This window comes from Prionailurus bengalensis, chromosome E2, assembly GCF_016509475.1.
Source record: "Prionailurus bengalensis isolate Pbe53 chromosome E2, Fcat_Pben_1.1_paternal_pri, whole genome shotgun sequence".
NCBI classification, from domain to species: domain Eukaryota; kingdom Metazoa; phylum Chordata; class Mammalia; order Carnivora; family Felidae; genus Prionailurus; species Prionailurus bengalensis.
Genome location: NC_057352.1, coordinates 34273904 through 34301786, shown reverse-complemented (window position 1 = coordinate 34301786; position 27883 = coordinate 34273904). Strand labels below are relative to the sequence as shown.

The 27883-nt window shown below is 41.4% G+C and overlaps 1 protein-coding gene across 2 annotated transcripts in view; it reads right to left on the bottom strand.

Moving 5' to 3' along the window:
- NUP93 (nucleoporin 93) overlaps window positions 1-27883 on the bottom strand; it is a 104412-nt gene that overhangs the window by 26270 nt on the left and 50259 nt on the right. Inside the window, exons 1-3 of one of the 2 annotated variants that reach the window (XM_043599242.1) lie at window positions 25058-25454; window positions 10192-10254; window positions 4838-4966 (exon numbers count right to left, since the gene is read on the bottom strand). In XM_043599242.1, coding sequence (XP_043455177.1) covers window positions 4838-4957 — 120 coding nt within the window. In that variant the 5' untranslated portion in view covers window positions 4958-4966; window positions 10192-10254; window positions 25058-25454. Of the gene's footprint in view, window positions 1-4837; window positions 4967-10191; window positions 10255-25057; window positions 25455-27883 lie in introns of those variants that run through there. The other variant, XM_043599241.1, reaches the window with a different exon arrangement.

Genomic DNA, 27883 nt, shown 5'->3' with positions numbered 1-27883 from the left:
GAGAGCATTCCAGATCAGGTAGGAAGTGGCTGGAGGGTGGCAGGAGGGAATCACAAGCTTTTATTAAGCAACTACTTTTGTACAAAGACTCTCCAGATATAAATAAACTCTTTTCCCAAGAAGGGCACATTCTAGTTAGGGAGGAAGGAATGTAACTAAGCATTCCTAGCAAAAGAAGTATGGAGTTAAAACACATACACATACACATACACACACACACACACACACACACATAAAATTGCCAAGTGGAATGTCTAGTTTTACATAAGCAAAATGGAACTAAAGTGATTAATTCACAATAGCTGGCTATAAAATCTGTACACAGAAGCCTAGTACTACTAGGAAGAAAAATACCAACTGGGGACCAGAGGACCCAGGTTCTAAATGAAATCTAACTGCGTGACCTTTGGTAATGACACCTAACTTCTTTGGAGCCTCATTCTTCACGGACAAAGTGGGAAGAATACTTGGGCCATTTAAACAATGAAACCTGTAGAGCCACTAAAAAATGGCAGACACCTACATGTACTAACCTAGAAAAGCCTCCAAAATAAGTTCAAAAAAATCAAAACATAATGATAAGTTGTAGACTCTAATATATAAAATGGTGTCATTTATGGAATAAACTGATACTGATCAGATGAACGTACATGGACCAATGTGCACATGGATACGTGAGAGGGAACTGGCAGGGACAGCACATGCACCGCTGTCGGAGGTTACATTTGCGCGGGAGGAGGGAGGGGGTGGCAGAGTTCTCAAAAGTGTATCCATACACCTCTACCATTAGCATACTGTGCAAGGAGGTGCTCAGGTATGATACAGCATGATGTTAAAATGAAAGGTCTCTTTGAATTTTTTTAATGTTTATTTATTTTTGAGAGAGAGCAAGCACAAGTGGGGGAGGGGCAGAGAGAGACAGAGGGAGACACAGAATCCAAAGAAGGCTCCAGGCTCTGAGCTGTCAGTGCACAGCCTGACACACGGCTGGAACCCATGAACTGCGAGATCATGACCCGAGCTGAAGTCAGACACTTAGCCAACAGAACCACCCAGGTGCCCCAGGGCCCGTTTGGATTTTTTAAACTTCTTTTTGAAAGAACTGCAGAGCTCTTTCTATACTTGAAATCCTATTCAAATTCTGATATGTGAAACAAATCCCTCCCCCACCTCCCGGCCCCAGGAAACTACGAGGGAGTCATAAAACACAGTTTGAAATCATGCAGTCTGGAGTTTTCCAATTAAACTCTGTTGGTCTCTACTTTACTGTACTGCATTGAATCTTAATACATCATCTATTATTAAGACATGTTATTTATGCACCACCAGGAAAGAAAAAATGTTGTCAACTAAATTATGGCACTGGATTTAAGACACACCCTGATTTCAGAGATGTTAAAATGTAGAAGAGTTCTGTGACTGGGAATTGAACAAATTAAGTCCGTTATCAAAACGAGACATTATATTCAACACACAGTGTTCGCACATCACGGTGTGAAATGTTACCTTCACTATCTGCAGTTAAGCTACAACTTAGCTTCTCAATGGAGCCTGTTGCTTGCTAGGCTCAGTCATTTCCCAGACAATACATTACAGACCCATCTACTGACTATGTCTAAAACCAACACAGGCACTAGACTGTACAGAAGTTAGATAAAAGTTGACTTTTAAATACTGTTTTAAAAGTTGGCTAAGATACACCAAGGATTCCCAATACTGCTCAAACCCCATGTGCTGTCATGCAAGCAGTGTAGCACTGGGGGTGTTCTTCCTCCCACCAACCACATGCAAGTATAGCCCAGGGATTCCAAAAGCCTCTTCCTTGCTTCAAAGCACATGTGTTCTCTCTCTCTCTCTTTTTTTTTTTAATGTTTATTTATTTTGAGAGACAAGAGAGAGAGAAAGGAAGAGAGAGAATCCCAAGCAGGCTCTGTGCTGCCAGCACAGAACCCCACGCCAGGCTCGATCTCACAAACCATGAGATCACGACCTGAGCTGAAATCAAGAGTCAGACGCTTAGCCAACTGAGCCACCCAGGCACCTCACATTCCTGGAGATACTTTATAAACCAAGGGAAATCCCTAAAAAGGGACAAATCCATATTGAAATGATTAAAATAAACTTAATGTGTAGCTTACCAAACACAAACACCCACTATAAAGACTGCTGGGATGTGCTGCGTGCACATTCTCTGCCATTCCGGGCAAGCACTATACTGTGCACATGCTCTACATTCCTTAGGACACTTCTTCCTCAGAGGCCATTTATAATAAGGACACTCAGGCCCGGGAATTCCAAAGCCTATCTCTGGCCTTCATACCATGAAGACTCTATAAATAGGGTAGAGGAAAATGTCTGCCCAAATGGAGACGTACATCACCTTTCTATCATCTTGAAGAAAATTACCAGGGAGAAGCCTGTAGAAATGGTTAAATTTTAAACCCCCCGCCCCCCAAAAAAAGCGTGGCAAGGGTATGGAACAAATGGAATTCTCACGTACTGCTGGTGGGAGGGTACATCAATACAACCATTATGGAAAACCGTCTGGCAGGACCTACCAAAGCTGAATATCCTCTGACCCAGCAATTCCCCTCTTAGCTGTACCCAACAGAGATGCAAACATACGTTCACCAAAAGAAACCTACAAGATTGTTCACAATAGCACTATTCATAAAGGCAAAGAACCAGAAACTATCCAAATGTCCATCAACCCAAGAACAGATAAATAGATTGTAGTTCTACTACTCAGCCATGAGAATGAATGGCCCACAACTACATGCAACAATATATAGAATGTCAAGCAAAAGAAACCAGGAACAAGAGCATATGCTGTATGACTTCATTTATATAAAGTTCAAAAAAACAAGCAAAATTAAACTATGATGTTAGAAGTCAGGACAGTGGTTCCATTGGTGGTGGTGAGAGGCAGTGACTGGAAAGGCACACAAGGAGGGTTGTTGGGGTGCTGGTAGTCATCTGTTTCTTCATCTGGGTCTGTGCCATTTGTGATAATTCACCAAACTGCATACTTACAATGTGCACACTTTTCTGTATATATATTATACTTCAGGAAAGAAGTTCAAAAGAACAGCAACAAATAAAACCTAGAAGGTTCCAGAAAATGGCAATTCCCTAGGTAATCTGAAGAGAGAACCATCTGCATCCCTTGCCAGCTTTTACAGCAAAGCTATCCATTGTGCTAGGTGTCACAATAGAGAACAGCAAAACTATCGATAACTTTCTTCCAAGGGGACTGGAGGTCAAGGAAGAGAATTCTACTAAATAGACTAACCTATTTTTAAGAAAAGAGCAATCAAAAAAGAACATCTCATTAGCAGCTTATAATTACTTCCAAATCCCAATACAGACCACAACCTATTAACACCATTTTAAAAAATGAAGTTTATAAAACCATGAGCTGTTCTACTTATCTATTCAGACTCACAAGAAATAGAGAATGAAACATTAGGCTGACCAAGGGTTTTATACATTAATTCTTTCCCGAAGACTCTGATCTTAGTCTTTGAAGTCTCTGAGTGGAAGAAATGTGGAACAGGATCCTTAATAAGTAATTTCCTAACACAAAGGTCTTTAGCATTTATTTGGGGGCTAACTTAATGGAAAAAACTGGTTTTTAAGTCAGGAACAGATGTGCAGATATGGGATGTATATAGTTATTACCCCGTAGGCATGATAAACTGCCAAGCCACTCACCTTAAACTCAGACTTCAACAGAATGATGGTGTAGAGCCAATACTCCTGAGTCTAACCAGTATATTACATGTCTCTCTGACCCTCAGGTGTCCTATCTCTTGTGAGAAATGAATGCTAGCTAGCCATGAAACAAATTGTAGGAAAAAGATTTACCAGGAAGCATTGGTAATATTACTTGAAATGTCTTACATGGTAATTTTCACATTATACTTTTGAACCTGCACCTCTAAGTCATCTGAAACTACTTTTTTTTTATAACAATAGTAAGGAATGGTCATTATGGGTCAGTTGCTCACATTATTACACAACTGAATCTGAAGTTTTTGATCTGAGCAAGTGAAAAAATGGAATTGCCATTTATGTAGAGGATAAACTCTGTGGGGAGAGAAGGCTGGCATGGAAAGGGAGGTGGCGGGCAGTTGCTATCATGACTCAGGTACGGACGCGTTTAGCTTGAGATGGCCATGAAACATGCTAGCAGAACCAAGAGGCCACCAGATAAATGAGTCCGGGGTTTGCGGCTGCAAGGTAAATCTGAGTCTTCGGCATAGAAATGGTATTTAAAGCTACATGCCCAGATGAGATCAACAGGGCAGTGACTAAGGGAGAAAGAGCAGGTCAGGGATTGAGTCCCAGACACTCCAAACATCTACAGGTCAAGGGGTCAGAAAAATTCAGCAAAGGACACTGAGCAGAAACAGCCAGACATGCTGAAGGAAATACCAGCAAATGTGGGCATCCTGGAGGCCAAGTGAAGACAGTGTCTCTAGGGGGAAGATAGTGATCACCTGAGCCAAGACTGCCAGTAGTCTAGCAGATAAGCACTCCTTGACATCACATTTTTATTAGTGGTGGTTTATCTTTTTTTTTTTTTAATTTTTTTAACGTTTATTCATGTTTTGAGAGGAGAGAGAAAGAGAGAGAGAATGAGAACAGAAGGGGAAGAGAGAGAGGGAGACACAGAATCCCAAGCAGGCTCCAGGCTCCGAGCTGTCAGCACAGAGCCCAACGTGCGGCTCGAACCCACGAACTGCAAGATCATGACCTGAGCCGAAGTGGGACGCTCAACCGACTGAGCCACCCAGGCGCCCCAGCAGTGGCTTATCCTTTGGACTCAACCTACCTCGCTTTCTTGAGTAAAGTCCAGCGCATCTTCTCCTGATGCCAGCAGTGTGTGGAGGATTCGCTGTTTCACTTGCTCCCACTCAACCAGCATGGACTCTCGATGGTACTCCTCGGCCATGCCAAAGGTCTGTCAGAGAGGAACAGAGGGAGATGACCCCAACAGGAAAACAACACCGTTTCCTTTAAAGTTCAACAGAAACTCAAAAGTCCCTCAGATTCTCATCTTTCCATAAGTAGAGCAAAAGCAATCTACTTTAAAAAAATTATCCTTGGGGCGCCTGGGTGGCACAGTCGGTTAAGCATCCGACTTCAGCCAGGTCACGATCTCGCGGTCCGTGAGTTCGAGCCCTGCGTCAGGCTCTGGGCTGATGGCTCGGAGCCTGGAGCCTGTTTCCGATTCTGTGTCTCCCTCTCTCTCTGCCCCTCCCCCGTTCATGCTCTGTCTCTCTCTGTCCCAAAAATAAATAAAAACGTTGGAAAAAAAAAAATTATCCTTAGCGTCTAACACGTTAAAGAGATTGTTTTAATTGTGGTAAAATACATGCACAAATTTACCTCTTAACCACTTTTGAGTGTACAGTTCAGGATATTAGTACGTTCAGACTGTCGTGTAGTCACTACCACCGTAAAACTCCACAACTCCTTTCATCTCGCAAAACTGAAATCCTGTCCCCAATTCAACACTAACGCTCCATTTTCTCTTTCCCCCAGCCCCTGGGAACCACCACTTTCCATCTCTAGGACTTCAACTACTTCTCGGTACCTCATATAAGTGGAATCATACAATGTTTGCCTTTCTGTGATTGGCTTATTCCCTTCAGTATAGTGTCCTCGAGGGTCATCCGTGCTATACAGCGTATGCAGAATTTCCTTCCTTTTTAAGGCTGAGTAATATTCCATTGTATGAGCATGCCATATTTTGTTCATCCAGCTGTCCGTGCACACTTGAGCTGCTTCCACCTTTTGGTTATTGTGAGTAATGTTGCTATAAACATGGATGTACAGATCTCTCTTCAAGCTCTTGCTTTCAGTTCTTTGGGGTATATACCCAGAGGTGAAATTGCTGGATCACATGGTAATTCTATGTTTACTTTTTTGATGGACCTCCATGTTTCCATAGAGGATGCATCATTTTATATTCCCACCAACAATGCACAAAGGCTCCAGTTTCTCTACACCCTTGCCTCTTTGCCAACGCTTACTATTTTCTGGACTTTTTTTTTTTTTTTTTTGACCGTAGCCATCCTAATGGGTGTGAGTTGTTATCTCATGGTTTTGATTTACATTTCCCTAATGACTAGCAATGTTGAACATCTTTTCATTCACTCATTAAGATAAATATATATTTTAAACCTTTGAAATAAGGCTACATATTACAATTGTCACAGTTTAAACTGAAGTATTTTTAATTGGATTACATAAATCCATGGTTTTTAATAAGCATCTAAGAAAAGACAAAAACAAAAGATTCTCCCAGTGTCTATTTTTTTTAGAGACAGTAATATTTTCATAGAAGGAGGCAAATCAGTAAAACAAAAACAGAGCCTTCTACAATCAGGTTTCCTACCACTGTGCTCAAAGTCACTACTGAAATGTCTGGCAAACCTCACTCCTGTCTAGTAGTGATACAGCAGGTTGTTGCCAAAATAAAGGTGCTCAGAAAGAAAAGGAGAAAGAAAGAAAGAAAGAAAGAAAGAAAGAAAGAAAGAAAGAAAGAAAGAAAGAAAGAAAGAGAAAGAAAGACAAAAAAGAAGGGAGGGAGGGAAGGAAGAAGACAAAACAAAACCTTCTGAAGAGATCAGTGAAAGCAACTTCTAGACACACTAAATCATGACCTAAGTTCTTAGTCTATTATTCTTTAATTGGCAGACCACGTCTCCCATCAGCTTAAGCCCACTTTTCAAAAAGCCATTTCATTTGCTATCAGATTGGCATCTAATTAGGCAGCACCAAGGGAATGAGTATTAGTGATGCCTATTTTATTTTTGGCAACACATAATTTATACTGATAATACCCATATACATGAGCTCTGGGAAACTGCTAGAAAAATCACATACACTCTTCCTACCAATGGGATGTTTGAGTATGGACCGATATTTATCAAAATGTGAAAGAGGTAGATACCACACACACACACACAAATGATTAGGAAGAAGGCTGGCATATCCTGCAAGTCTGATTTTGGTCCATTTATCAATGAAACTCTTCTCTAATATGTATTCTAAGGACACAGGAGAAATCATAATCATAAACTTTACAGTCTTCCACCTGGCTTGCTGCTTGCTGCAGTCAGGCAGAATGAACCATTCCAGTCAGTTAGCCTGGAGTGAAAAAATATCCAAGGAAAAAATCCCTTTCTCTCGTTACATTAGTGAACTGAAATATGAGAGCTCCACATTTTGAAGAGAGAGAAGTACGCTGGAACAGAAAGGCGGTGGCAGGGTGAGAGAAGGGGTGATTTCCCTAGAAGATAACCAGAAATCATGCACAAGTGAACTGCAATTTCTTCTCAACTCTTCCCACTTAGTGGTCAAACCAACAACTCCCTCAGCGGTGAGCCTCTCCCAGCAACGGAAAATGAAGGGTGATGTGGCACGAGGACCAGGGCAGGCAGAAATAAGGAGGTGGGGGAAGGCTGACAGACCGTACAGCTTTCTGAGCTTGCAACAGGTGAGGCACTAAGCTGTGGTATTGACCCAGGACACCAGACTGATGCAAGAGTGTTTCTTAAGGATAAGCCCTCTGGCTGATAAAGAAAGGCAGAATAGTAAAAGCAGCTGAAGAAAACAGACAATATACTACCCAGAGACCCTGTTGATAAGGACGGTGGGGACACACTTCCAGCACCATTTAAGGGTCAGAGTGACCCTTAATGGGAATTAAGAGTGGGAATTAAGCAATACCTATTCATCAGGTTGCCCACCTATGTGCCAAGAACTCCTGTTTCAAGAACCCAGGGAAGTCCTTTGAAAACTGGCAGTTTTCTGGGCTCAAATCCTCAGATACATCTGAGCAGTATGCCAGGCTACTCATTCAGAAACAGCACCACAACTTGAATGAACAGCACTGTGGTTCCATTCATCATTAGTGTGATAAGGAGCTTCCAATAAAAATAAATGGCCCAACATTAAAATTCTCTTCCTTTGACCATGCAACCTCCAGCTTATCTTAATTACATTAGAGCTAATGAACATTGAATTTGTGGGCTAATCAGGAATGATCAGCCACCCATCTGCCCTATTCCAGCCTATTCCCTTTAGACCCACATTTGTACTGGATTAGGTACAAAGAAGAGTGTCAACCAGAAGAGCTAGTGAGAGAGGATCGACAGAGCCACTAACTGACAACTAAGAGAAGGACAGTGAGGGTCTGAGACAAAGTGAAAGGTAGGGAACAGTAGGGACAAGAAGGAAAGAAATCCAAGGGAAGAGAAAAGGAATAACCTCAAAGGCTGTGCGGATGTGTAAAAATTAAAAGGAAGGAAAGACAAACCACAGAAAATGACAGAGCAGTGGAGAAATTATAAATTAAATTGGAATCTGTCACATTACGTGTGTAAATCTCTTTGAGCACAGTTAAGAAAGGAAGGCAGGAAGAGAACTGGGCAACTGAATTGTTTAAAAACAGGTGGGGAGCACTCGAACCCCAATTTCATAAAGGGAAGAGGGCAATATGCTTTGACTTCACACCCGTTTATTATTGAGCTGTTGCTGGCTTTTAGAAACTCTACATATGTTCTGATAATGTTGTTCTGTTTTTGCTGGGATGCACCAAATGGAAAAAGATAGGACACATTTGTGGATTTGTAGCTTGTTTTCTTGGCATTTCAGCAGGACATTGGCAAGTTATTCAAACATGAAATTACCACCAAAATGCCAGGAAGCTGCTCACCTTTTGTTTGAAAATAATTCTTGCTCAGTGGTTAGCCTCTTGGTGTCCAGAGAGGTGAAAGGTCTCCCCCCATGCCGGCCCCCAACACCGGAACATCTCCCTCACAAATACATATGCACACATTTTGCACTGTGGTATGTCACTTAAATGTTTTGGCTGGCTGCACATTTAGTCTCAGTATGGCACAACGTTCAGAGGCTGCCAATTCCAGAAACACATTCCGCAGGGTAAATGGATTAATAAGGCTCAGTGGCATTTGACAATCCTAATTTAATTTCATTGGTTCCCTACAGCAGGAGAATCAATGTTGGTGAGTAACTCACTGAAGTGTGAACAAGAAAAAGCATTAAAAAAAAATTTTTTTTTTCAAATCTGAATCAAGTGAATTCCTCTATTTCCAGGGATAAATACTATTGCCAAAAATATACTTAATAAAATTTTAGGGATTTTTTACTCTGATAATTAAAATTTTCGGTCATTTAAAGAAATGCCTTCGGAACATCTTCTTATAAATTAGAGCTGGCAAGCTCCCCTGCTGCCCTATCTCACTCACGTCAGCCCTCCTGAGACATTTCCACCTGCAAAGAACATTTTAATGAAGCACACTGAGAAGCGTATGTTTTATTATTTTTTTAAACGACATAAATAATACATAAACATATTTTACTTGATATAAGAGTTATAAAGTAAACAGCAAAACGGAGGTTTTCCCTTCACCCCTAATTCACTTTTGCCAAGACAGCCACCGTTGGCAGACTGGCATGAACCCTTCCAGCCTCCTTCCCGGGAAGAGCTGCATTTTTAGAACCAAGTTCACATGACTGCTAACCTTCCTCCTCCCTCCGTAAAGGACTCCAGTGGCCTAAAAAATCTCTCACTCCATAATGGGATGTTTTGGAGAGGTTTTGTTCTTTTAATTCTTGTCAGAAAAAAATGGAGATAACACATGTTAGTAAACAATCTTGGAGTATCTTGAGGGAATGCCTGATGCAAAGTATTGCCGCTCTCACCGACTTAGTTATCATACTTTGGAGCACCAAGCTCCAAGCCTTTTTTTTTTAAGAGCTTGGGGAAATTGTTAATATAAAAGGTAACACAGAAAGTCAAACTGTATGATAAAAAAAAGGAAAAGAAACAAAGGAAAATTATTGATGGTCATACCTGCTTTTCTGAACTGCTGATTCAGTACAAATCAAAATACCACTTATACTGCAATAATGAATTGTCTGACCCTTCCACTTCAGGATTAATTTAATAATTAACTGGCGAATCTATGTTTCAGATGCATATCAGTTACTAAATACACACACAAGCATTGTATCTTCCTCCAACTCCCTAGAACTCCCTCTGGTGAATTAACTAAGTAGGAGAGGTGGGTCTAGGACACAGGCTCCAGCTTCCAGAACCTGTACTGCGGGTATACACTATGCCCTCACAGTTCAGCTGGGGCCATTTCTTACCCTCTTCCGAGACTCTTCAATGGCGGACAGCAGGGCATTGTCCTTCTCATTCTTCAGGAAACCCTAGGAAAGGGGGAAAAATGACACAACTGAGGTTAAAATTAACCTTCAAGTAATCAAAAAAGTATACTGTAGGGGGAAAAAAATAACTATAAGGATATGTACTATCCTGTCCACCTTCACCCTGACAGAAATTTCTTAACTCAAAACCATCAGAACAGATGGTTTTTCCAGATGTTTCCTAGTTCCTTTCATTCTGGGAAGCACATGATGGCCGTTAGAAAGTAAAGTCCTCCCCATGGAACAGCAGCATGAGTCCCACGTCCTGTAAACATATCAAATGTGAATGAATAGTCAAGACTGCTCTTCAGTATTTCCGACCGGCCCACATTACAGATATAGCTTTACCTATGCGGCCACTCACAGTGCTTCTTGGTCTAGATTTCTCTATTGCTTTCAATTCACTCTCCAGTTTCTTCCTACCGCAGTAGAAGCATCACCATTCATTCATCCAGGTGTTTTCCACTTATTTGTCAATGGCTGGGATACCCTCCCCCCAAAATCTACACATTTCTTCTGGGGTTTTACCATGTATACTCCCTATCTCAGGTCCGATGATATCAGCTCCTTGTTTAATATGGGTGGGAGGTACAGAAGACAGTCCACAAGTCTGGTTAAATATGCACGGGGCTTGGGCGCCTGGGTGGCACAGTCGGTTAAGCGTCCGACTTCAGCCAGGTCACGATCTCGCGGTCTGTGAGTTCGAGCCCCGCGTCGGACTCTGGGCTAATGGCTCAGAGCCTGGAGCCTGTTTCCAATTCTGTGTCTCCCTCTCTCTCTGCCCCTTCCCCGTTCATGCTCTCTCTCTCTCTGTCCCAAAAATAAATAAACGTTGAAAAAAAAAATTAAATAAATAAATAAATAAATAAATAAATAAATAAATATGCACGGGGCTAAATGCCTACAAAACACAACCACACAGTAACACAATGCAGACCTAGTTTCAAATCATGGTGCCTCCATTTACTGATGGCATGAATTGTGCAAAGTCACCCAAACTCTCTATTAGTTTACTCATATGTAAAATGAATATTAAACGAGATAATGCAATCAAGTGCTTGACTCAAGGTTTAATACATGTAGCTCTATTATTGGAATCAATTAGATTTAGATTTGTTGGTGACATCAAAGAGAGAAATGCCCAAAAATATGAACTCTCTGAGGGAACATAATACAGAGTAGAATTAAGCTAAAGATTTTAAGATATGCTACATTTAAAAAACCATTATTTGAGTTTTAAAAAATTTACTGTATGGTTAATTTTTCTTAAGTTTATTTATTTATTTTGAGAGAGAGAAAGCGGACACAAGCTTGGGAGGGGCAGAGAGAGAAGGAGAGAGAATCCCAAGCAGGCCCCGCACTGTCAGCATGGAGCCCAATGCGGAGCTCGAACTCACAAACCACGAAATCATGTGCCAAAATCAAGAGTCAGACGCTTAATTAACCTACTGAGCCACCCAAGCTCCCCATGGTTAATTTTTGGTCGCCTATTATATTTTAACAACTATAACATTTTAATATATGTTATTCAAGCAGTCCCAGATATGAAGCTGCTGATTCTTATGGGGGGTGGAAACAGTGCGGGTGGGGGAGGGGGGGGAGAGGTACTATAGTTGGGCATATAAATTTAAATAAAATATTACTAATGTTCTAGGTTTCCCTGATCTCTTACGTAGTCGCCCATGATTCTCCCACACCTGTCACACCCCAACCTGGCAATACATTGGAATGAACAAGGGTAATGGCCAGCAGCCCAGGAAATGCTCCCCTCATAGGCTGCTCTGGGCAGTCCCTGTGGCAGCTGAGGGCACAACATGAAGGCTGCTCCAAATACCTACACTGTTATTTGGTGGTGGGGTGGGGTGGGGTGGGGAAAGCATCGTCACTCGTTTGCTAATGCAGTGGCCTCACTAAACCAGAACACATAAAGTTAGGACCCTGTGTGGTGCATTCAAAAGGAGGCAGCTTATCACCACATCCCTGCCTCTGGCCAGATGTGAGATGATGGGAAACCAGACACGAGATGATGGGGAGGATTTTAACAGATCCTTATACCCTTCCCAGCAAATGAATCAACTCAACAAACCTTTACTGTAATTTCCCTTTCACAAGCAGTCTTTACTGGCTAAAGCTAAAGGTTTTAGTATCACAGTTTATAAACAAAGCTATGGAATTGTCACTGAATGCTGCTCGCAAACAAAGAGTAGGCATAGACTGTGCTTTGCTGCACCTCTTCCCGGCTGCTGCTCTGGGAGGTGGACTGTCTACACAAGCCACCTCTGGGGTAGGGGGGTGACAACCACTGCCTAACCAGGCCTGGTGTCAGTTTTTTTTCTTTTTAGTTGGGGTGGGAGGGGCTGTGCCCAGCACCCCGGGCTCCCTCTGGACTTCCTCTGCTCTTTCCAGTGACCAGCCCATCCATCCAATCCCTTTAATGTAGCCACGTCTACATTTAACCCAGGTACGTGTACACACACACACACTCTTAAAACACAGATGCAAAGCAATAATCAGATACATTTGTTTAAAAGCAACATAATTTTCTGTAAGAAACACAATTCCAAATTTTCTAAGAGATGAAATGTCAAGTAGTAATGAAAGAAAGAAAAACAGATGTTGCTTTAGGGGCAGATTATACTCCTCTTGAAAATATTCATTATAAACCTACATTCCAAAAGTCTCACTAATAAGTAAATCAACCACTTGTGCATGAGCATCACATTTTAGACATCATCTTCCTATGAACAAAGACCATGAGCCATTACATACCTCAACAACTGAGCTTTCTTCTATAGCGCAAACTAGACCCCCAAGATACATAGATTTTGAATTTCAATTTTTAATCCTTTATTCCTCTCTAAAATGAAACTCTAAAAAAAGGCTACATATCATATTTTATTTTCAAAAACAACACACTGGTGACCTATCTTTTGAAAAGAATCTTTAAAAGAATAATAATTTATGCAGTGGGAATAGTGCCGGGATCCATGTGCCATCTAGTGGCAGTTACTTTCCTTTAAAGAACACACGCCTCAAGGGAAAATAACAAATTAAAGAACTAGTCGGGCAGAAAAATACCTGCCTCAGCCCAAGTTTCGCACAGATCTCTCCCCTGACGTCCCTTTTCCACATGTTTCCTTTCCTTCCAATTCCTTCTGTGAGGCACCTCTAACACCTAGCATCCCAGAGACATGCCTTTAGAGCTCATCAGAGAATGGGCTTTCTGTAGGACTGAGGGCATGAAGGGTGAACTGAAGGTGCCTTTTCTCATCGGGTGGGGCTCCCTGTTACAAAGAAGACCCTGGTCACCTCCCACTAAGATGCCAGTCATTTAGCTGTGACCCTCAGAGCACCACATCCCTAACGTCCCCTCTTCTTGCCAACAAGCACTTTTTAATTGCTCAGAGTTTCCCATCTAACCGGTCTATTGCAGGCCCACTCAGTAAAAGAACACTCCACAAACATCTACTGGCCTGTTAAGTAAGATAACTACTCCTGACTTCCCATCTGTATACTGCTCCTCACTGCCAGAGTCCTGGAAACTGACCCTCTTCTAACTGGCTCCTTGAATGCGTTTTGGTTTCAAGCTTTCTGTAACATATAATAGCTCCCATTCAGCAAGCAACTAAGGGCCAGACGCTGCTCTAAGCAATTCAAAGACATTATGGCTAATCTTTTAACAATATGAAAAAACAGGCATGATCACTCCCCCCGCCCCCATCCACCCCTTCCCCATTTTACAGGTAAGAAACAGAATCTGAGCATTTAACTAACTGGACCACGGGACCCCAACAAGGATAAGGAAGAGGCAAAATTTAAACACAGTTCTCAAGAGACCAAATGTTACCGAGATACTTAGGGAATAGTACTTCTATTTATTCTATATTTTATTTTCTTCTAAATCGAGAAAATAAAGAAAAACTTCCTTTTCTTTCTAAACAGGTGGGAGTCCAAAGGGAAGCAAAGTATCTTTAGTTTGTTTTCTTTGTCCCCTATTAGTTCCCCTTTACAAATGATGAGTTGAAGGCTCAGAGAATTCTGTTATACCAGTACAAGTAAGGGCGAACCCTTTCATGGCTATGGGGATGACGCCATGCTAGGTGTGCGTTACACATATCTGGGTCTAGTCCTTGCTTTCAACCCAATACTAAGCTATCTCTCAGGGCTGCCTAACTGGATCATACTTTAATGCATGTCCTTAATTAATATAGGTTTAAACGCTGAAAGGGCCAAACGAGATGGTTTCTAGAGCTTCTATCAACCCTACAATGTTGTGGTTCCATATTATTTAGATCACCTAGTTCGTTAGTAGCAAAGCCTAGACTTAGAAATCAAATTTTCTGACCCCTTTTCTACCTTTTTCCATCCTACCATACTGTATCACAGCAAATCAAGGTAGAATAAACATATTTTATGACTCAATATTTATTCATTTCTTCCCCTTATGTCACACAGTGAGGGAAAGAATGAGACAACAAATAAATATCAAGTTTGTGGCATTCCTTGAGAATGGTGTTTTTCAAAATGTGGGTCAGAACTGGTAAATGGGTCATGAAATCAATTAGCATTTTTTTTAATGAAATAAGATGCAACAGAGATATGTGGTATACGTAAACACTGTTTTGTGAAAGTTTTCTTTCAATTATATAGTTGCAAGCATTTATATGTATGAAGTGGGTCATGGTGTAAAATATAATGCTTCTAAGGATCACAGACAAAAAGCTGGAAATCATTCCTCTAGATGTCAACTCTATGGCATCTCAAAATATCATTACTGTTTATTGCTGTGGAACAATACACACTGTACAGCTGTCCAAGATCTCCAGCCACGTGTTCCATCTTTAACAGAGGAAGTGGGCTGCCCTGTAACGTATAAAGGTTTCTCCTGCTATTTGAAAGTAGAACATACCTTTGAACCCTTTCGTAAGTTAAAAAGAAAGAAAGCGAAGAAGCAATTACCATTAACACCTGTGCAAAAAATTCCGAGTTTTCCCAGACCCCAAAAATAAACTCTCTTAGGCTTTTCTGATACCTTGAGGCACATCTTGTTAATGGATGCACAAAATAAATCAAACGAAAACACAGATGCTCACAGACACAGTTCAAAGAGCTCTGGCGGCTGAGGCCGAGGCTGCGATGCCGGTGTGGCTCCCAGGGAAGGAGTCTGGTGATGCTGCTTTCGCCGCCACTGTCCGGTGCCCGCTGCCTCTCTAACTGCTTGCTACAAAACAGATGCTGAAGGGTATTTTTGCTTTTCACCTTTTTCATAAAAACAAAAGTCCTCTTTGAATTCCTTTTGGTTAGCACACAGGTACTAATGTAGGTCTTTTATAAAAGCAAAGTGGCATAACACAAACTTTTGAAAAGCAAAGGACACCTGTACTAACCAAGAACCACCCAGAACATAACCGCAAGCTAAGCCAACTCTCCTAAAAAACGTGTGGTTACATCTCAGGTACCTGACAGCCAAACGAGCTTTGAAATGGCGCACGTTGGGAAAGACAGGCATGAAACGGCCTTATTTTTAGTCACCAGGCAGACTGGGTCTCAGAATACAAGTGGCAGCTAACTCCTACTGCAGAAGACGGGAGTGGGCACAGGGATGTTTTTGTCAAATGGCCAAATTCTCTTAGCTTATTTGCTTCCCAAAAGTGAGAACTGTGAGAAATAAGGGTCTCTGGGAGAAGAATTCCGGTGTCCATCTTAGCTAGGAAAGTAAGATGGCGAATAGTGCTTCCCGTCTACAAGGAAGAAGTGCTCTGCCGGACAGTTACGTAAACAGTTTGAAATGAAGACTCTGAACACAGATTTCCTGGCCGTTAAAAAATTAAACAAAGAAGATACAATGATATGGCAAAAGCTGTATTTTACATGGTCCTTCCCCTTCAAAACACAAAAGACCATTCCGTGTCTCTTCCCCTTCAAAAGATCAACTGTCAACTGCAATCTACTCTGTCCAAAATTCAAAGTGAAGCCCCCACAGCAGGCCAGACTGCCTACGAGAAGGTATCTGACAAAAACACATAGTGAGTGCTGTAAAAGCCTTGTATCTTCTCTCATTTAATACATACAATGTACAAATTAATAGATCTGTAACCAATATTCCAAATCAAAATAATAACACAAGCAAGCAGTTGACAGTTGACAATGGTCACTGTGGATTAAAAAAACATTGCCAAGATATAAGCAACAGCTAAGAAGGTAATGAAACAAGGAAAAGAAAACTAAGCAGATCAAAAAATAAGCTTAACAGACGGAATCCTCAAGAGGTTCTGTTCCAAGATGGAAACCAGAATTCCAATAAGCACGGCAAGTAGCCATTACCTTTAGATAGTGAAACAGAGAAGTGTCTGATTTCTAAAAAGACAGGAGTGTGAGTTATACCCATTATCCTGCTTCTGCTCATTCTGAGTAAAATACCTATTCCCTTAACCTCTCCTAAATTTCCCATCTTCCCAGTTTCTGAACAAATGACCTCTTCTGAAACCTTCTCTTGGGTGAATTTTCTACAAAAGTAAAACTGCTACTTGAGGAGAAAGTGAGGAAGGACAAAGCAAGATGCTGTTTTCAGATGGGCACAACGGAAACCCTGCCAGTGCTCAGAGCCGCTGGGCCTATCAGATGGCGTGGACACGCTTTTCATTAGCTCCCTTGTGGTGCCCACGGAGAACGCCTCGAGGAATTTGCAGGTGCAAAGAGATGTTCATTACTGATAAAGCCTAAAAGATGAACACAGAAATTTTTAAATTTAAACATTTTTAAAATTTGGGGGGATTTCATATGGTCTTATAGCATGTTTGGTTATTTCATCAGAGAAATATTTAACGCAATAGAGTAAGAATACATAAAATGTCAGCCTAAAACACCTAAGAGACAGTGAAATCTTCTTTTGCAAGGAATACGATATGAATAGCAAATCCAGGCTTTATCCTGCAACTCGGGTATTTAGAGTCAATCCCATAGCTTGTTTTCTACAAAACTTAATACTTTAAACGGTTCTTCACGGACCGCATCATATTTTAAATAGCAGATGCATAGATAGAGGTCTTTAAAAAATCCCCCTGCAGGGCACCTGGGTAGCTCAGTCGGTTGGGTGTCCGACTTTGGTTCAGGTCATGATCTCGCAGTCTGTGAGTTCGAGCCCCGCGTCGGGCTCTGTGCTGACAGCTCGGAGCCTGGAGCCTGCTTCGGATTCTGTGTCCGCCCCCACCCCCTCCGCCCCTTCCCCACTCACGCTCTGTCTTGCTCAAAAATAAGTGTTAAAAAAAAAAAAATCCCCCTGCAAAAAGCAGTGCAAAGCTGGCAGCTGACATCACCAACTGTACCATGTTTTTAATGCTGTTGTAGGATCTTTCACTGTGCTTTTATGCAAAAGTCTAGCCACTCTTATTCAGCAGGTGGCAGCAGACCCTGCAAGAGTGGCTGTGAGTCCCACCATTTGCCAGCTCAGCAGATCCATAGGCCTGCAGGCAGCTCTGGAGCCACAGGTGGCAAACCCTGTCGCTGTAACATGGCGCCGCATGGGCACCAGGCCATCTGTCACTGTCGGGCTTCAGGGTCCCATTTTGTACCTGGTTTCTACTACTGGGCTAAACAAAGGACCACGCAATTAGGTGACAGATTTGGGCCCATTAAGGCAAAACAAATCAGTCGCTCCCATTATTCAAATTGGTTTAAAGAATGGTCTACAAATTCTCACAGGTTAAATCTAACTCAATGTGTCCAAGGAGATTCTAAACCTAAGAACACACAGCTCTGAGTAGTGCCTCCTTCTGGATCTGCCTAGGGCCTTCCGGGCAGCACTGACTTAAGGGGGCTGGCATGCCTGGTCTCTTCAAGGGCATGCCAATCCAGGCGTGATGAAATTCCATCTCACCTGTCTGTGCCGTCTGGAAAAGCCACAGGCCTTTGAGAGAGCCATTCACACGAGTCCACCTACTGCCTTTTGTGGACCCCTTCCTATTATCTTCTCCAGCCCACAGAAGAATGAAGAAGAGAAAGAGAAGGGAAAGTAATTACCATACAACAAAAGCCCAACTTCCAAGATTTTCAGTACTGAGTAAAGAAAGACAATGTAAGAGGCGGGACTCACCATGACCGAGAAGGGAAGGTTTTTGAGAACAGGGACATGCCATTCCTGTGTGCGGTAGTGAGGGGTGCAGGAGGGCACAGCACACCTCCCTTGTCAACACAATGTCGGCACATAACGACTAGATGCCTCTTCCTATTTCTACACCAAGTCATGAAGCAAGGGCTGCTTATCAGCACTTTGAGTTACTGTCCTTGCAAAGTAAGGCTGAGGTTAAATAAGGGCTGTCCCCCCTGTGAGGGCCATTTAAATCGCTTGTGCTACTGCTGCAAACCCAGCTGTGCCCTTGCAGGGAGCCCAGGGCAGTCCTGTTACGTTACCTACCTCTGGCCATCCAGGAAAGGAAAGCAATCTGTTCAGCTCAGTCATTGGGGGCCACGTGCAGAGGGGGATCAAGTAGTAAGGGCACAATATAAATAAGTAGGATCGTAAACGAGGGCGATTTAGGCACTAGGGAAGAAAAAATGTTTTCGGCAGAACACCGCTCCCCGCCTCCCAAATCCAGCAAAGCCCTGCAGTAACCTTTCAGGGTTGCATAAATGAGTTTCCCCTGCTGGTCACAAGAGGTCTGGGGAGATGATGTGGCTTGCTCAGTGCTGATAACCTTACCACTTCATGAAAAACAAGCCAGAGCCTGTGTCCTAGTGAAAGAGGCCATGATGCGGCAGGAAGTGCCACGCTGCAGTGGCTGGGCCTCTGCTGGCCATCCTCTTCTCTCTCCACTACTAGAAGTGGGGCAGGGAAGAACAGGAACACTAGAAGCCAAGACAGAGATGGAGGGAGGGCAGCCAGCCAACTGTTCTCAGACCGTTGAGGTGGCCCCATGGGAGAAAGCAAGGTCAGCAACTCTGAACATTTTATCTCCCTGCGCACCCCCCTCCCTACCATCACCAAAAAAAACCTAGTGCACTTGCTAGGGCTAACCTTTGGGGACATAAGAACAGGGGGGATTCTGAAAAGAAAACTTCAATGTAGTTTTGCAAATGGTATGTAACAGTGTGGCAAAGTATGTCTGGCTTTAAAAACCAGCACCAGAACCCTCTCCTCACTCAAGGGTATGAACAGATCAAAAAAATATTAATCCCACAGCCACCTGACGCGACAGGAAGGTAAGAAAAGGAGGATACGCATTAAGGGATGATAAAAATGTTTTAATATGTCTTTGAGGAACTGATTTCCATCTTGGAGATGGATCGGTCCACATGCAAGGAACCTTGGGTACTCAAAACGCACTGCGGTATAAAATGGGAATGCTCCAATAATGGCCTTTATCGTGGCCACCGCTGCCCCCACCATCCCCCAAACCCACTCTAAAAGAACTCACTAAAACAACCTCATACTGTATTAAAAAAACAAGCCACAGATCCCCTGCTTTGCTATCTAGTGTCTTTTCCCTTTGGAAACAGGAAACAAAAGCAAGATTTGGGGGGTTGTGAGAGTTGACAGTGGAGGGTGTGTCTCCAAGCCAGTGAGGTGGGAACCTAGTGGGTTTGGCCAGGCCATGCCAGGCCGTTTCCACAGCGCTCAAGATCCAGTTCTACTTAGCAAGCAAAAGGCGCGCCGCTGGGGAAGGCCATGTTTGAGAACCACGTGTCATATTAACTCCCTACTGGCACACGGTGTCAGTCACTCACACTGCAGTCGGAAATCACAGCCCCTCCCACTATGCAGCACTGCCTATGCCTATGGGACGGATCATCATGGCCGTCACAGAAAAGGGAGCTTTGGTTTTGCTGCAGTCTCTTCTTATTCAGAAATTCTTTTTCAAACATTTGTCTGGAGTCCACTAAAACGAGTCAGAGACTTTTCTAACTTCCGTTGTCTCGCATGGAATTTGCCACGGTACGCTTCTGCCCTGCTAACAGTCGTTGGGATTGCACTCTCTAAAACCTCAAGCTTGGAAACGTTTTGACTTCACCCTGTCAGTGTTGAGGGAATACCACAGGATACACCATTCACCATTAATCACCATGGGTACAGGAAACAGAAAACACTGCTTAGCTGGAGTGGCAAATACAAACAACAGGAGAGAGAGCAAGACCACTTTACGAATACAAACAGCCTGAAACTGACCTTTCGCCCAGCCCATCCTTACTAGGAAAAGGGACAAGCCTGCACTATGGGATCCCTCATACCTTACAGCTGGAGGAATGATCTGCTGGGAGGGGCCATCAGAATGCCCGGCTCCATCGAAGCTCGGGGCAGACGGACGTGACGCTCATGACTATCCCAGGAGATGAGCACTTCCTCCTCTGAGCTGAGACAACATAATGGACCTAAAAGCTCAACTTGCAGAATGTCTTATTTTTCAATGTTCATTTATAAATGCCTATCAACACAGGCCCGGGAAGACTCCAGGCACAGTTCAATTAAGTCATTTCTGGCAAGACGAGTAGGAACATCTCCACGAGTTAAGCGGCTGAAGTAAATATAGGTTTTGCCGAAAGCTCAATCCATTAGGGCCACCAGTCACCAGTGAGCCCACAAAGAGAAAGACAGGCAATCAGATGTAGACAGTAGCATACACAGCACAGCAAAGATAAGGAGTCAGGTGGCCTGAAGTTAGGGCAAATCAACTGCTTTCCAGATGGATGACCTTGAGAAAGTTATTTAACTACTGTAAACCGTACTTTATCTAACTGCTAACTGCAAGATGAGCTGATAATACTTCATAAACTCTGAGGCCGGCTCCCGAAATTGCAACTCCATGAGACATGGGAACAGGTAAGAAATTAGCATTGTCCTACTACCATGACTACAGTTCACTTCAAAATAATCCATACCTTGAACCACAAAGAAATGAACTTGGGTTTTGAAGGTGGCAACATATATTTTATATATAAAATAACCAAAGCCCACACAGAGCTAGAATGAAAACAGACTCAAAAACAAATAACATCTTTTCATAGGAATGCTGGCTTCATCTTGTCATAAAGGAGACTCATACTGTCCTGTTTTCTAAAATCCATCCTCTACTGGAAGAAGTTATGTTTCTACGTTTTTTTTTTTTAAGAAAGAAGAAAACACAAAGCAAGGAGTTTCAAAAGCACTAATATGAAATATTTAAAAATGTATTTTATCCATATCTGTCACCAATTTCTTAAAAGGAACAACTGGAAGCTATTTAGATATAAATGCTAATTAAGTCTTTTACTTCAGGAAAATCTCAAAATGTCCATCTTCTAACAGAATAAAAAAATAACTGTAAATTGGCAAAGCAGTGCTACTAGAGGTGTCCTCAAACTTGATTAAAGAAAAATAACTCATGCGCTCCACCTCTTATCAGGTGTTCGTGGTGACGCCATTTGACTCCTTCCTCACTGCCATCTTAGTGCCACGGAATGTTTCTAGCGGGCTGGCCGACATGCTTGCTTATCTACATTATGGCACTGCCAGAGCAGTCAAAGGTTTGATATGAATATTTTTTTTGTAGCAAAAAGAGCGAGCCCCTGACTCTTTATTAGCAGCTAGGCTAAAACTGCATGAGAAAACCGAAGAGCTTCTAGATTGAAGAGACTTGGGAACCCTCTATAAGTATGAGAAAGGAGAGACTCTTCCCAGGAGCCAAACTTGAGTAGACCATGGTAGAGGCAAAGACCCGGAAAGCAACTGGGTCTCTGCTATCTCCCCAGAGTACCTTGTATGTGATTTACATAAAGCCAGAGAAAGAAAATAAGATCAGAATCTTCAACCAAGTTTCACTTTAAAAATTTCAATGGAAGGCTTTGTGACACCCGTCAAGCCATCCAACCAACCATTTTATGCAAGCGAAGCTGCAGTTAAAATGGGAGTTCTAGTTTGTTGCCCCAGAACTCTTTTATTTCTGAGTGCAAGCCTTGTAAAAATCAAGGGAAGGAATCCCTTTGCATTCTACCACACATCTAAACAATTAATATATTAAATGTCCTTCCCAGGGTTACAAAAATTATACGGAGATCTAGGCTCTTATGCTGCAACCCTGAGATTTATGTAAGATTTATGGAATCTTTGTAGGATTCTGAACAGGGCTCAGGAAAGTGAGCCTTCCTATTTCAATGAAAAGACTGATGTGAAAATCCTCCTCTCCCTTAGTTTCAAAAACATCTATCAATTAGAGAAAACCAGCATTCAGTGAGTAGGATGAATAACAGCTAGAGCAGTAGGACTTGCAGGAACAGCTGGCTTTATAAATTTGGTATCAAGTTAAAAGGATTCTCGGATACTCAGTTCTGTGAAGATTCAACTCCTGAAACAGCTACTAAAGCATTTTGAGCAAATTCTTCATGGTACAGTTTACTGTAAAATACACTCACTATACATTCTTCAGGGTTAAGTGCCTTTAAAAAAATAAACACAGAAGTCGAAGTTAAAATCCACTTACTTCTCTTAGGAACAGCATAAAGGAACAAAGGAATAAGCCAGTCAAATCCAATTAATTTTAAGAATCAAGATCTCTAAGCTTACAATCACAAACAAGAGTTTTCCACAAGTAGCTTTGAAGTCACAACTATTAATTAAACAGAAGACACTAAGAATTATCCCCATTAAAGAGAGTGAAAGTCTCAATCTATTGATCTTTTAGGACAAAATCTTGTTTTGTTAAAACACTTTTTCTTATATATTTCAATCAGCTACTACAGATCATTAACATGGAAGGGTTTTCTTCTAAAAACAAAACAAAACAAAAACTAAATTAAAATCCAGCAATTTTCTTCAGGATTGAAAAACAAACTCTTTGTAAAAGACCGTGAAAAGATGCCTGAACTCTTAAATATAGCATATTTGGATTTTTTTTTATCCCAAGTGTCATTTTCACCTTTTGACTAGTGATAGATTCATACCTCTCATTAACTTAAATTGCCAAATAATGAATTGAAAACATGTGTTAAAATCATTCATAGAACCTATATTCCAAACATATATATATATATATATATACACATGTATATATATCTTACACTTGGTTTCTGACACACACATAAAAAAAATACACCCAAGAACCTCTGTTACACCTTTAATATTTGCAGCATTCATTTAAAAGTCTATTTTGCCCTTTCAACCAAAGACAAATTTTCAATCTCTCCCCGCTATATGAGTATATGAGAAATACTTACTGTAGACAAAAGGATTCCATTTTCTTTCTGAGAATATTCTCCACCCTCTTAGAGAACTCTTCTATGCAGTATGCAAATTCATTTTCTGAGTTTTACAGTCACAAAGCTCTTGTGCCACAGAGACGAATGTAAATGAAATGGCCCTGCAGCTGCCTTCAGAATGCAGCTCACCTCAACCATGATACAGCTAATTGTTAAAAATGGTGGCTGAGACATTTTCCATACATTAAATTAAGGAGCTCTGATGAAGGCGCTGGCATCCACCCACTTCAGACAAAGGAAAATAATTTGCAATTGTACCAAGGCACGGATAATTGAGTCATCTCCCATACAGGGTCAGTGTTAGAGGTTTCCTCCATCTTTACAAAATGCAAACCACAGCTCATTGTCTCATCTCACAAATCAATTCTTTGCAATGCTGCACTGGGTCAGAGTTTTAAAGGAATCTTAGTCGTGGGCAAATCCAGATCTCCAATGCTGAGATGAGCAAAATTCTCAGTTCCTCTCCCTTCCCTGAGCAGCTCTCCTCCATTCCCCACTTGACAGCTCCTCAAATCTTCCTATTGTTAAGAGTACAGAAAGTCCCCCACCTCTGAAGAGAGCTTAATCTCTCAACTAGGTGAGCAATTTCCAAGTCCCTGCTGCAGAAAGAAGTCTAGACCCTACAGGTCCCATGATACAAATACATTCCTTGGGATAAAAAGCTATACATCACTGTCTTTTTCTGTTGTTTGTAAGGGAAGGCAACAAGCAAGCTGCTTTTTAATGCTGATTAAAAGCATTTTCAACTCTGATATTAATCAAGGTATTAAAAGTGTTATAGGCAACATTTATAATTTTATTACCCTCCAGATAATGCTTACATGACTTAGGAAGTTTTCATCTCATGTACTGAAATCACATTCTCTACACCAAAAATGTGAAATATACTTAAAGGACTCGTACTCTTTTGAGGATGAATTTAAGAAAGAAAAAGTAACTACCTTAATTTAAATCGCCTACCTGATAATACTTAAAAACCCATATCTTTGATGTTATTATTTAATTCTTATTTAAAGCTTTATGCTAAAGCATTTCCTGTGAGATAATCCCAAATACTTCCAATATTACTTCCTCCCTATAACAAAATATAAATGATTAAGGCATAATACACACACACACACACACACACACACACACACACACACACACAGTCACCTACAATCCCAAAGGATCTGGTTTTATCAAAAGGAAATTCTATTTTAATATTTTACCTCATATAAGAATTCTACACTTCACATGCATCTTTTTAAAAAAACCTTACAAAGTCCATACTACTTATTACTTAAAGATGAAGTCTGAAAAATCCAAAATAACCAACTATTTAAATCTTTAAGCAAATACCTCTCTGCCCCACCCAATGGATTTTTTTAAGAAAAATATTAGAATGACAAGGCACAAATGTGAACAATTCTCAGGAGAATCAAGTACTTTTTCTATCAAATGAGTTAAATCTTCTGAATTTACCTTGAAATTTTAAACAAGCCAAGATCTCATCTTTCAAAGGTACTGCAACAACATGCTGTCACTCTATTTACTAGGGTGCATTTATCTTAATTTCTTTACAAAACATAGGTAATCCTACCTGCAGCTCTCAAATTTTAGGAGTTACAGACCAGTCGATGCTGTTGGTCACTGCAGCTCTTCCATACCTTCTATGTGGGATGAGCTCCGTTGGAACCAGTGCTCAAGTTTTTCCCACTCCAGACAGCCAGAAATCAGGGGGTGTTTTGGGTGGGGGGGGTGGAAGAGGAAGGGAGAGAGGAGAGAGATGGAGAGAGGAGAGAAAGAAGAAAAAGGAAAAGAGAACACCCTGCAAATGTGATATGACTGAAGCATTAAAGAGTCCAATTAGACAATGAGACTGCAGGGTCCCCTTAAAAAGGGTGTCCTGCAGCCCCAGGGGCACAGCGTCATCTTTCGTGCTGCTCCACACAAATTCAGAGAAGTCAGCTATCAGTTTGAAAGCACAAACTGATGGGAGTAACAGTTTATAGGTTACAGAAGGGTATTTTATTGTTAACGGACTGTACCAAGTTAAGATTTAAGAGGGGGAGAGACAACATGTAGGCAAGGAATGCTATGATACTTTTTCTTTTTCGACCCAAGCCACTGCAATTACTCTGATGTGAATTTTTGATGACTTCCGACATCTTGCATGGTTAATAATCGCTTCAGCTGTCATGTTTGGTTAATGTGGAAAATGCATTTGCTGCATTGTGATGCAATGCTGTGGCCACAGATTGTAACACCAGTTGTGAAGCTGGTCCCTTAACTGAGCAGCAGGAATTTGCACATGCCATGATGCTAAAATAAATGGTAGTTAAAAGATTTTATACAGCAGCAGACAGATTCTGCCATTTTAGCCTACAGGATGTGTAGATCCAACATACACAAGCATCTCAGATCGCCGTGCCCTCATCAACTGCACCATCCTTCAAACAGAACAGTACATTCACCATCTTAAATGTTTGGCCTCTCAGTAGTTAAAAGATTTCAATACTGTTTAAATAACTATTCAGATTAATTATAGCTTTGAACAGAACTGAGGCTATTTTGCATTTCAGGAATATACAGCCAATGAAACTGTCAGTGACACAGGAAAATGCAGACCTTTTATTAACATATGCTCGGCTCAACTGTCACTTCTTCGTACAACATTTAGGGAAAAATATATGATGTGTAAGTAATGAATATTCCCATTCTACCGTAATGGTTTTTAAAAGAGCTCCTCAGACAGGATTTTTTTTTTCTTCTGTGTTTTAATGTATAACCTGAAAATCAAAGACTACATTAAAATACTAACATATGCTTTTCATTGTCACTAAAAGAAACTCAATGCAGCAAAGAACTGTGCAATTTCAAGAAAGCCTGTGAAAAAGCAAAGATCAAACTGCACGAAGAACCATGCATCAGATGATTAAAGTCAGGCTAGTCAGGTAGTGGACCATCATTATCATGGTGCAGATTGCAGGAAAAAAAAAAAAAATCGAGAGAAATACCCTTCCATCTTCAAAACCAAAAACCACAAGCCCTACAATTGCAATCTGTTGATTGCAAAACCAACACCTATACTGCAGAACCAGAATGACACATGGTATTTGCCAATTTTGTAATATATTTTTATACAAATATTAACTTGGCTACTTAGCATCTAGAATTTGGCTACCTGGGCTTCTTATTCATCTACAGTCATCATTTTGGTATTTAAAGAAGCAGAACCAAGTTAGACTTTGTTGCTTTAAAAGAAAAACAATTAATATAATTAACTTATACTTCTTACATCAGAACTTTAGCCAATTAAATGCTCCGAGTTGAGATGTTGCAGACATTTCTGCCTTTATAAAAAACATGACCGAAAAAGAATGAACATAGGAACACACTGGGGTCTGAACAGTGCATAACGATGAAAGAACTTCTGCTACTAACATAAAAATCAACTCGTGATTTCCTTTGTTTTATTCACTGTGATAGCACCAAGTGCATAATTTGGAGGTGCATGCGTTAACAAGCACTGTAAAGCGGAAGAGCATTCTAGTTTTGTTTCTTCCCCTAACTTAAAAATTAACTGCACCAACAGTGCTATTAGGTGCCATAGCAGGTAACACAGCAGTTGTAGCTAACATTCAACAATTCAAGCTTTTGTTGTTGTTGTTCCAGACCCAATATAAGGTACCACTAGCAGCTCAGAAACCACACAAGGAAGGGAGGAGGGGGGAAGGGAACGTGTGTTGGGGGTAGCTTTGAAATTAACCAGGCTCAGCTTATGCTCCAATTACCGAACAAAAGACAATCCTGGGGGACCTCTCTCTGAACCGGTGCAAGAAGCAAACTCTTTTGTTTCTGATCAAATAAATACTGCATTGGAGCCCAGTCGGTATGCAATAGGAGTCTCTGCCTGGGGACAGAAGGGGCAAGAAAAAAAAAAGAACCCCTAAACCCCCGTGTGGTTAAGTCAAACCATTTTACTGATGGTTAAAACCTATTCCCAAGGGAGACATCTGAAGTTCACTACAGGAGAGTGAGAAAACCCACTTTCATTACTAAAAAAACCCTCCTCACTGAGTCACTATTAAGACATTTTTCTCCGACAGTACGGCCAACAAATAAATTAACAGGGTATTTCTTTACGCTAGAATACATTGTAAACAAGCTCGGATTCTGTCTTCCTCCAATCTAGGAAACCAGATGAGTTGCGAAATATTCTGATTGCAAAGGACCCTGGAGCAGAGGGTACAGAGAAGCGTTAACTAACCTGCTTCAGACCCCAGGGGCCTGAATACGTACGTGGAGATCATAAAAACACTGAAAAGCAGCCACCTTACAAAGGAGGCACTTCTCTACTTGTTTTATCACTAGCTGAACATAAAGTGATCAATTCCTAAATGTTTATTGGTAGTCTATTATTTAT